The following is a 12025-nucleotide window of genomic DNA, read 5'->3' on the forward strand; positions in this document are numbered from 1 at the left end:
TCTCTACAGGAAATGTGAATCACTAGTCACGCTGAAAACAAACGAGCATGAAAAAAACGCACTTCACCTGTGTTCTGAGCTGCACGGCATCGGGAAAAAAGCTTCACCAATGGTGATTTTTAAACGCACAACGATGCCAAAAGAAAAACTCCCGAGAGAAATTGATGTGAAAGGAAGGAGGAAGACGGTGAACTATGACTTTCTTGGTAGGCTACTGTTTAGATACAAGCCGTGTAACAGACACTGTCTTTCGTTAAAGCCTGTGTAATTTTGTGTTATTTTCAATGTAGACACCTGCGGCTTATAGACAGGTGCAGCGTATTTATGTTCAAAATAAAAATCTTTGTAAAATTCAGTGGGTGCGACTTATATTTGGGTGCGCCTAATATCCAAAAATTACGGTATATATACCAGTGGGTTACAGTTGGGCAAAAAAGTATTTAGTCAGCCACCAATTGTGCAAGTTCTCTCACTTAAAAAGATGAGAGAGACCTGTAATTTTCATCATGGGTACACTTCAACTATGAGAGACAAAATGAGAAAAAAAAAATCCAGAAAATCACATTGTCTAATTTTTTTTTATTTATTTGCAAATTATGGTGAAAAATAAGTATTTGGTCAATTACAAAAGTTCATCTCAATACTTTGTTATATACCCTTTGGTTGCAATGAAAGAGATCAAACGTTTTCTGTAAGTCTCCACAAGGTTTTTACACACTGTTGCTGGTAGTTCCTCCATGCAGATCTCCTCTAGAGCAGTGATGTTTTGGGGCTGTCGCTGGGCAACACAGATTTTCAACTCCCTCCTAAGACTTTCTATGGGGTTAAGATCTGGAGACTGGCTAGGCCACTCCAGGACCTTGAAATGCTTCTTACAAAGTCACTCCTTTGTTGCCCGGGCGGTGTTTTTGGGATCATTGTCATGTTGAAAGACCCAGCCACGTTTCATCTTCAATGCCCTTGCTGATGGAAGGAAGTTTTCACTCAAAATCCCACGATACATGGCCTCATTTCTTCTTTCCTTTACACGTATCAGTCGTCCTGGTCCCTTTGCAGAAAAAAACCCATATACATCGTACACCCAACGTGAGCTTTTGGATATTGGTTTACGACTTTCTGACAGTTTTATCGACAACCTTCATCTTCTTCCTAAAATCACCAGAACACCCGAGGCCGCATACTCAGGGCATGTGCTGAGCAGCTCGCTAGGGTCTTTACTGACATCTTCAACCTGTCTCTTGCACAAGCAGCTGTTCCCACTTTTAATGTACCTCCATTGTGCCAGTGCCAAAACACTCCAACCCAACGTGCCTGAATGACTACCCCCCTGTAGCACTGACACCCATTGTCATGAAGTGCTTTGAGCGGCTGGTCCTGGCACACCTGAAGGACTCTCTGCCATCCACATTAGACTCTCACCAGTTTGCCTACCGCAGCAATAGGAGCACAGAAGATGCAGTTTCCATGGCACTGCACTCTGTGCTCACACACTTGGACAATAAGAACACTTATGCACGTATGCTGTTTGTTGACTTCAGCTCAGCATTCAATACCATCATTCCATCCAAGTTAATAGCCAAACTTGTAGATCTGGGCATTAACACCTCCACCTGCAACTGGGTCATGGACTTTCTGACCAACAGACCCCAGCAGGTTCGATCTGGCTCCATCTGCTCCAACACCATCACACTTAACACTGGTGTACCACAGGGCTGTGTGCTGAGCCCCTTCCTCTACTTCCTCTTCACCTCCGACTGCAAGCCTGTGTATGGATCTAACTCCATCATCAAGTTTGCAGATGACACTACCGTGATCGGTCTCATAAGCAACAATGATGAGACTGCCTACAGGGAGGAGATCCAGCACACAGCCACATGGTGCAACAACAATAATCTGCTCCTTAACACCTCAAAGACAAAGGAGCTTATTGTGGACTTCAGGAAGGAGACAAGAGGCACACATGACACCACCCACATCAATGGGATGGCTGTTGAGCGTGTCTCCAGTTTCAAGTTCCTGGGGATCCACATCTCAGCAGACCTGTCCTGGGCTATCAACACCTTAAACCATAAACCATAAACCCGTTTTCTGTTTATAATAATAGCAATATATTATGTTCACCATTCACATCCTTCTGTAAATCTCTGTGTATAGTAATAGGCATCTGTATATCATGTTCACAGTACATATATGTTCATCTGTAATTATATTCATAGTACATATATATATTAATCTGTATATTATGTTCATAGTACATATATATTCATCTGTATACTAAATTTATAGTACATATACATCTTTAAATTACAGTTTATAGTCCTATATTCCATTCTATTTAACTTATGTAAATCATGTAAAAACTGTATATCCTGCACTTGCTGATATTGCACTCTGGTTAGACCCAAACTGCATTTTGTTGCCTTGTACTTGTACATGTGTAATGAAAATAAAGTTGAATCTAATCTAATCTAATGTACTGTTTCCACCTTCATGCTTCACAGTAGGTATTGTGTTCTTTGGATGCAGCATTCTTTCTCCTTCAAAAACAAGTTGAGTTTTTACTAAGAAGTTCTATTTTGGTTTCATCTGACCATATGACATTCTCCCAATCCTCTTCTGGATCATCCAAATGCTCTCTAGCAAACTTCAGACGGGCCCGGACATGTACTGGCTTAAGCAGGGGGACACGTCTGGCACTTCAGGATTTGAGTCCCTGGCGGCATAGTGTGTTACTGATGGTACCCTTTGTTACTTTGGTCCCAGCTCTCTGCAGTTCATTCACTAGGTTCACCCGTGTGGTTCTGGGATTTTTGCTCACCGTTCTTGTGATCATTTTGACCCCATGGGATGAGATCTTGCGTGGAGCCCCAAATCGAGGGAGATTATCAGTGGTCTTGTATGTCTTCCATTTTCTAATAATTGCTCCCACAGTTGATTTCTTCACACCAAGCTGCTTACCTATTGCAGATTCAGTCTTCCCAGCCTGGTGCAGGTCTACAATTTTGTTTCTGGTGTCCATTGACAGCTCTTTGGTCTTGGCCATAGTGGAGTTTGGAGTCTGACTGTTTGAGGTTATGGACTGGTGCCTTTTATACTGATAATGAGTTCAAACAGGTGCCATTAATACAGGTAACAAGTGGAGGACAGAGAAGCCTCTTTAAGAAGAAGTTACAGGTCTGTGAGAGTGTAACTTAAAGTGTACCTTCAACTATGAAAATTACAGGCCTCTCTCATCTTTTTAAGTGGGAGAACTTGCACAATTGGTTGCAAATGGTGGCTGACTAAATAATCTTTTGCCCCACTGTACTTTGTCTTCTATTGTTGCAAGAAGTAGATGAAAATTCTGTTTGAAAATTGGACAAGAATTAGGTGATATTGTTTTTCCAATCATTATGTTTTTGCTGTTTAGTGAGAAATGTTGGTTTACAGTGCTTTTCTGAATTAAGTTCAGCTTGAAACAGTCTAATTTTCTGGTTTATGCTGTAATTGGTTAAAATATTAATAATTGTGATTTTGTTGGTCCAGGTATATTCACAGATAATCTGGCCATATTTGGGAACAGTTGGATGGAGGAGGAGCCAGAGCTAACATGTCCGATGGTGCCTTCTCTCTATCCGTTTCCCTGTTCTGCACAACAACCCCATAATCTACTGGTACTGGATACACCCATATATGTGTATATTAATGTATATAGTAAATGCAATTGTAATGAAGGACCTTTTAATGCAGGAAGTGGAGGAGATGTGTACATCTTTACTGAAAGAGCCATTTAAATCCTGCCATGAATTTGTCAGTCCATATTCATACATGGCCAGCTGCTCCAGTGACCTCTGCCTGTAAGTAGATCAGATCAATGACACTGATATTTACACCATAATAGAAAATACAAAAACAGACTTCCAGATTTTTTCTAAATACTCCATCTAAAAAAAAAAAAGCTTTTTCATTAATATTTTAGCTACTATTCTTCTCGCCTGACCAAGATCTTGGTCAATTTGTATGATGTTCCAGCAACATTTATTTATTGTCTACAATTGTCTGCTTGGAGCATGCTGCACAAATATCCCTTATCTATACCAATCCATGTTCAGTTTAATTAAGAGCAACTTAACTATGTGTAATACTCAGTAGTTACACAGGCATGCTGTGAAGACATGCTCACATATACCCAGAAGAGTATCATCTGGCAAGGTAAAGGTGAACTCAGTTGATAATGATAAACATACGTTGTCAACTGTGGATCCCTTTGTTGGAGCCAGACATCCTATGCAGGCAGAGCCCACTAGCCCATAACTTGGCTTTTCTTCTGCTCTACACCTTAGTATTGATCTATGCTAAAGATATTTGGTGCATAGAAATTATTAATTAAATTACCTTTTTTGTGCTGTGTGTGTGTGTGTGTGTGTGTGTGTGTGTGTGTGTGTGTGTGTGTGTGTGTGTGATATACATATTGGGGCTGATTCCATTGGTTAGGTCTGGTTTAAGTGGTGATATGGTTTGCCAAGTGTTCACTGAGTATTCCAGAGCATGTGCTCATGCTGGACACCCATTACACAACTGGAGAGCACATTTTCCTCAGTGTGGTATGTAACACAAACAATACTTGCTGATTAATGTTGAATGATAGATATTAACAATAAAATAACAATATTATGGTACTAAATCCTGTATTAAAGAAATGATTCTTGTGACAGTATACATGTGTGTTTTGTAAAATGCATGGTGGTCTTTTTATTAATTACCGTATTTGAAACATAGAAATGTGAAATTATTAAGTTTCATTTTGGTTTGTGCAGGGATTCAATGTCCTGCAAAGCTCATTCACAGAGAGTGTATCAAATGCTGTCCTGTGCACTGCAATACTGAGCACATCTGCATTGACAGTAAACTACAGTGTTTGGATGGCTGCTACTGTCCAAATGGTAAATAAGAAAATCTGCATTTAAATTGTACTTATGATTCAAGATACCATCATGACCATATGAATTTCATGACTTTAAATTTTTTTTATTTTTTTTTATTCATCTATTCAAAATGCACACATGCACTACCTCCACTAATTAGTAAATGAAATATTTTTGACAATGAGCTGAAGTCTTGTCATGCAGTTTTTGCTGCTCATCTTGTGATATGGCCTATATTTCTCAGTAGTTCTGCCTTCAATGTGTTTGTGAAACACTTGTTTTACAATGTTGCTGAATAATTTCCCTATTTTCACAGTTAAAAATGTCTTGTTTTTTTCAGTGGACAATTTATATTCTTATGTGTTTTTTTTCTTTTATTAATATTAATAGAGATTTCACAGGTGAAACCCGGGGAAATGTTTAACCAATGAATATAATACTGTATATCTAGGCAACAAGTAGAATCTGTCACCCAGAAAATGGCTTTAATCCAATTTAAATGTTTAAAATGTCTCTAGGTTACTTATGTAGTAACCCCAGTTCCCTGAAGGAACGAGACACTGTGTCAACCGGCAGGATGACGTTACGAACAGGAAGCTATAAAATGTGTGTTGGGCATTCCTAAAGGGCTGTTGATGCAGCACCTTGTTCCTTTAGGGATCTAGGGTTACATACATAACCAAGAGATGTTCCCTTTCAGGAACTCAAGCATCATCAATGCTTTAAAAACGAGAGTCCCATCACACCACACTGACCAGTCCCAGCCTAGTGTGGATGGGCACAGCTAAACTGCAAGATGGAGGAGCCAGGAGTGACTTTAAGGTCAAGGTTATAAAACCTAACAAAGGGCTCAAAGGGGGGCTTAGACAGAGCCTCCAGCACAACGGCTGAGTCCCACAGAGCCTTAGCCTTCGGCTGTGCCTCAGGAAACGTGTCACCAATGCGTGTCCAGGAGGAGACGGACTCCATCCTGGTGAACTCTCTCCAGAACTCCAGTAGTGCGATGGGGGAAAGGTGTACAGGCACAGCTTCTGTTACATCTGTACCATGGTATCAAACTGGATGAGTGAGGGAAAACCAGAGGGGAACAGTGCGATGTCTCTTGTTTTGCAAACAGATTCACATGTGCTCTGTAAAACCTCCGCCATATTTGCTCCACCACCTCAGGGTGGAGCCTCCATTCCCTGGGCCTTAGCCCTTGCCTCAAGAGGGCGTCTGCTCCCTGATTTAGGTACCCAGGGATGTAAGCTGCCCTCAATGAGAGCAGTCTTCCCTGGGTAAACAGGAGGATCTGCCATGCCAGCCTGAATAAGGGGCGAGATCGCAGACCTCCCTGATGGTTGATTCAATTCAATTCATTTTTATTTGTATAGCGTTTTAACAATGAACATTGGCTCAAAGCAGCTTTACACAGATAATGTGGTGATTAATATAAGAGACCACCGATGTGTTGTCCGTACGGACCAATACATGGCTGTCCCTCAAGTCTGGGTGAAAGTGCTTCAGCGCCAGAAGCACGGCCAGCATCTCCAGGCAGTTTATGTGCCAAGTGAGATGGAGCCCACTCATGACCGCTCCCCACCCCATGTTGTAGCATCAAGTGACAACATGGAGCTCCAAGGCCTTGAGACAGGAACACCGGTTCTTTCCAAGAAAGGCTCGAAAGGCTAACAAGGCCTCTGAGAAACCTTGATGGTGCGGAGCGAGTTGCCCTTCTGGAAAAGCCCTCTGTCTGTAAGCCACCACTGGAGAAGTCTCATTTTTCACTCTATTGACTGCCTTGAGGATAGACTCGATACGCCTAAGTAAGTGGTTCTCTGTATTGGAGAAAGCACACTTTTCTTGGTGTTTAGCTCCTTCATGCAGGCAAGAATGACATCTTGATGCCAGACTGCCAGAAGCTCTGATCGAGCTAATGTCAACCAATCATCGATATAGTTCAGAATGCGGATGCCCCCGAGTCTCAGCGGGGTCAGAGCTGCATTCGTACACTTTGTGAAGGTGCGGGGTGAGAGAGCAAGGCCGAATGGAAGGACCCGATATTGGTAAGCTTCAGCCCCGAAAGCAAACCTTAGGAACTTCCTGTAAACCAGAAGGATGGATGTGTGGAGGGGTGGAGACGACCTGAACTGAATTGAGTAGCACTGAGACACGTCTGGCAGGCTTTTTAGGGTAGTCTCCTGAGACTGGTCTCTGGCCCGCTCAGAGTGGCTGGAGCAATGCCCTGCAGCTGTTGGGGCCAAACAAGCCAGAAGAGACAAATGCCTTTCTGTGGCTACTAAGGATGGCATGGACCGACCTACAGCCTTAGCCATTTCTTTTGGTGGCCCTGAAAGCTAGATCGGCTGCACAATGTAGCTCCTTAACCCCTCATCCATCTCCCGCAGCAGGTCAGCCTGGTATTCCTGCAACACAGCCATGGTGTGGAGGCAACCAGCAGCCTGACCCGCTGCTGCGTAAGCCTTGCACCCCAAAGCCGAAGTCTATTGCAAGGGCTTGGTGGGCAGAGCTGGACTAAACCAGTGTGGATTTATTCATTGATAGAGACATTTGTATGTCGCTCTGGATTAGGGCATTTGCTAAATGCTGAAAATGTACATGTATAAGAAAATTAACCTGAAACCTAAAGTTCACCTGGGGTTCAGGGCTTGTTGTTCTTCAGGCTTCCACTTCACGTCATTATGGACTTTAATTTGTGCACATATTTTTTAAAAAGTGTTAGAGAATGAAAAAATTCATAAATCAAGTGGGCCACAATTTTAGCAGTATTGGTGCTCTTCAAAACTGTTGCTCTTGATTTAAGTTTGTTTATCTGTTTAGCTCCAGTTAAGCTGTTTCACAAAAAACAAATACAGTATGTCACTATTAACACCTTGTACTGTAAAGCATGGGGTTACACTGCTATCATTTAGGCTTGTGTTGCAGTACATAGAAGTACATGGGAAACTTGCAGTCATTAAAACACGATGAACCCCACGAATTGACTTGTTTTGGAAACGCATTGTATAAATGGAAAACCACAGCAAAACATGTACATAAATGTTTATTTATACGTGTCTATATGTTTGTTTGTCTTTTGGCAGATCTAATTTACGAAAATGGCATCTGTGTGAAGCTGTCAGACTGTCCTTGTGAACACCGGGGAATGCTGTACCCTTCAGGACACACTATACAGGAGGAGTGCAACAACTGGTTATACACAACTTTGAATTTTTTTTTTCTTTTATTTCTTTTTTTTCCCCTTATTTTTTTTTTTGGGGTGGATTGTAATGTATGTAACTAGCATTATTGCCATTGACTCTGTGTCTCTATCTCTTTTAGCACATGTGCTGGGGGTGTGTGGAACTGCACTGAGCAGAGTTGTCCAGGTTTATGCTCTATATGTCTTTAACACTACCCCTTTTGTCATTAAATTCATCTCATTCAGTCTCTATTGATTTTACTTTTTACTTTTACTTTTACTCTTTATTTCACAATTTGAGACTATTGTCCTTTGGTCATGATTGTCAGTGGTATAGCATTGTGGCGATGTGGGAATTTTAGTTGTTTTTTTTTAATCGTATGGTGGATTTAATTCATGGAGGTAACCAGTGTAACTAGTTACAGTTACTTGTTACTTCATTCAAAAAGTGAAAACTGAATATATCACAAGGATTTCTGAAATAAATAACAAAACAAGATGAATAATATATTCAGAATCAAAAACTAAAGTGGCTTCTGCATCATAAAAGCTGTTGTGTTGAGCTCTTAAAAATGTTCCTTTCATAGTATGAAAAGTCTGTGAACAGTATGAACACTGTGCAAATAGTTAATAGTGTGGAAGAGAGGTGTCTTCCTTTTGCTTGCCAAAAGCAATGCTTTTGATAAATTGTCCATAATGTTTGGCAGCTGTGTTCCAATAATATTTTGGACAGTTTTCACTACCTGTTGTAGTGCAGTTGTTGTACAATGCTGTAATTCAGTTTGTTAGGATGCCTTCATTGCTACCTTAATATTCTGCAAGCTAGATCTGGCTTTTTAAACTAACATGCAATCCATTCCATTTTATTAGCTTCATACTGAGGTATCAGCAAGTAAAAGTTGACTAGATAAAGTTTTTTTTGTGCATTTAATGTTTATTTTATTATAAGTCCACATTACAACCGTCTAATAATTTGAACTTTTAAATGTGACACTTGAATATCTCATTGTCATATCCAAGATTTTTTAATTCTGCTAGTGGTTCAGTAAATATATTTACATTAACTCTTTCAGACATTTGAATAGTAAAATACACATGTCTCATATCCATATCTTGTATACTGTGCTGACATGGGATGAGTAATGTGAGGAGTGCAATATATCAGCGGTCCTTAACCTTTTTTGCACCACAGACCGGTTTAATGTCAGACAATATTTTCACAGACCAACCTTTAAGGTGTGGCGGATAAATATTAAAAAAAATAAATACGACTGGCATACAAACTGGTATTTTCTAAATACAATAATAAATGTGAATTCACTGTGTTGTTTTTAGTTCATTTTGCTCGCTTGGGGGTTTTAATTTAGCGAGAATGTATTATGTGTTAGCGGCCGCAGCAGCCCCTTTAAGAAGGTAGCAAATGTAGGTAAGACATGTGACCAAGGCAAGCATCTTAACATGCATCAAGAGTGAGTCATAGACAGATGTGGCAGATAATTTTCCAAAATAAAACATTGTTCAGAATCAGATTATAAATAAAATGGAAATAATGTAAGTTATGTATTCTTTCTGTGTGGCCCGGTACCAATTCACCCACGGACCAGTGCCGGTCCGCGGCCCAGGGGTTGGGGACCACTGCATTATATGATGTTCTTCTCAGTTACTTTCTTTAACAGAGTTACTATGTATTTCATAAAATATTTGTTTTATCTACATTATAAAATATTTAAATATTAAGTTATTATTAAAAACAGGATAACTGGAAGATGTTTTTGCATTTCTTGGAGAGAGGTTGAAAGTAATGTGGCTACTAAATATTTGATGTGTGTTATATGTTGCAGGAGAGTGTTCGGTTACAGGAGACATGTATTTTCAGTCTTTTGATGGACGTGTTTACACTTTCCCAGCTACATGTCGTTATGTTTTAGCCAAAAGCAGAAACCCAGGCGGGTTTATTGTAACAATCCAGAACACACCATGTGGACCTGTAAGTGCCTTGACACTGTTATATTAATAAATGTATAAAATGCTGTTAATTTCGCTTTAAGTAATGTACATATATCAAAAATTTAGAATTATGTTTATGTTCTATTTATTAACACAGAGTCCTCCTGTGTTAACAGTCATATTCTTGGATTTGTTGTCATTTAAAGAGAAATTGTTGTTTTAAATACTTGCCACCTCCCTTTTATATATCATCAACCCCAATGATCACTCTAATGTTTAGAGTATTTTATTTGTATAGCACATTTAACCATCAACATCCTCTGATTGTGCTGATAAGAATAGCAATAACATTATTATGAAAAATAAAATGACTTTACAGCTATACTGAGTACCTTTAAATGACTTTCAAAGTCATAATAAGGAAGATAAGTTTGACTATTGTCTTGTAAGAAGAAAAAACAGGATTTGCTGCCCCATATTTTTATAGGCTCTTTCATAGCTCTTTGTTGAAGATTAAACAGTTTGAAATGCAGTGTTGACGGGGCTGACGACAGTTTAACTCAACTGTCGTCAGCCCTGTCAACACTGCATTTCCAACTGTTCAAACTGTGCATTGAGCATCTTGGTATACAAGGTCCATCTCTCTTTCTGGAATCTCTCTCTAAAATTCATTCTGCTTATCTCTGACAACTGTGACAACTTTTCAAAGAACTTGTAGTGGAGGGAAAGCGAGAGGAACAGAGAGAGAAGCATTTCACTAAACTGCTTGCTGAGAGATCTGTTTTGGTGCAGACTACTCCTTTGGTAGTGTCTGTTGCCTCATGAATGAAGCAATTCACCCTCAGAGTGGGTCATCTCCATGTGAACAGCATACACAACTTCAAATTTCCTTACAATCTGTGATCTCTCATGAATAAATGCCAGTTTCTGAGCTGTATAGTTACTGAATTACTGAGGCTTTTGATATGTTACCTGTTTAGCTATTCTTCACTAGTAAATATAATGCCTCTATATATATTTCTGTGTGTGTGTGTGTGTGTGTGTGTGTGTGTGTGTGTGTGTGTGTGTGTGTGTGTGTGTTTTGTACTGCAGAATCTGGATGGGACTTGTATCCAGTCAGTGAGCTTGCTTCTGAATGAGGACCCTCGCACTGAGGTCATGCTCAGCCACAGTGGGGAGGTGTACATGGCAAGCCAGATCCGTATCACTTTGCCATATTTTGATGGTAACACATTGTTGTTTCTATTACAGACAATAATAAAAAAAACAATTATAATATATAATTAATAATAAACAAATAAACAAATAAATATCTGATTATCATTCCTCAACACATGCTAAGTGTTAAGCTTCAATGGGTGCATTTTTATCTTTTTACATAGAGATGTTTCAGATCCAGGAGCTGTCATCCATGTTTGTTCAGGTAAAGTCAGCACAGGGATTACGACTACAGTACAACTGGAAAGAGTTCCGACTGTACTTGCAGCTTGGAGAACTCTGGAGGGATGACACAGTGGGATTATGTGGTACCTTCAATGGCAACATACAGGATGACTTTCTGTGAGTATATTACATATATCTCTATCACCAAATTCCACTTCATTTTTAAATTCCAAATTTGCTTGCCACATTTGAACCCTTTTTAGCATTTTTTCACCTTAAATTTTTGACAGGTAGATTCTGCACTTGGTAAAATGACCTAAATTCCCTATTTGAAGACTACTGTGGAATTTATGGTTTCTAGCTATGTTTTGTGTTTGTGTTTTATTTGTCTACTGTATGCATGCTTGCATTTTAGTGCGCCATCAGGTATGATCGAAAGCTCTCCAAACTTGTTTGGGAATGCTTGGCGCTTGTCATCAGCCTGTATGCCACGGCCAAGTTTGCCCCAGCTGGATCCATGTGATACTCATCAGCAAGCCGGTAAAATACACATTTAGAGAAATTATAATCTAGGTGTATTTTAATTTACGGTTGATAATGGGCCTTGCTA

The 12025-nt window shown here is 39.8% G+C and overlaps 1 protein-coding gene across 1 annotated transcript in view; it reads left to right on the top strand.

Moving 5' to 3' along the window:
- The window catches only part of otog (otogelin), a 94190-nt gene that overhangs the window by 12814 nt on the left and 69351 nt on the right, over nucleotides 1-12025 (top strand). The window contains exons 6-15 of the mRNA XM_046840871.1: nucleotides 3526-3653; nucleotides 3730-3836; nucleotides 4474-4583; nucleotides 4797-4922; nucleotides 7988-8096; nucleotides 8226-8272; nucleotides 9927-10072; nucleotides 11125-11257; nucleotides 11415-11592; nucleotides 11831-11955. Coding sequence (XP_046696827.1) covers nucleotides 3526-3653; nucleotides 3730-3836; nucleotides 4474-4583; nucleotides 4797-4922; nucleotides 7988-8096; nucleotides 8226-8272; nucleotides 9927-10072; nucleotides 11125-11257; nucleotides 11415-11592; nucleotides 11831-11955 — 1209 coding nt within the window. The remainder of the gene's footprint in view (nucleotides 1-3525; nucleotides 3654-3729; nucleotides 3837-4473; nucleotides 4584-4796; nucleotides 4923-7987; nucleotides 8097-8225; nucleotides 8273-9926; nucleotides 10073-11124; nucleotides 11258-11414; nucleotides 11593-11830; nucleotides 11956-12025) is intronic.

The sequence above is a fragment of the Silurus meridionalis genome, chromosome 26 (assembly GCF_014805685.1).
Source record: "Silurus meridionalis isolate SWU-2019-XX chromosome 26, ASM1480568v1, whole genome shotgun sequence".
NCBI classification, from domain to species: Eukaryota; Metazoa; Chordata; class Actinopteri; order Siluriformes; family Siluridae; genus Silurus; species Silurus meridionalis.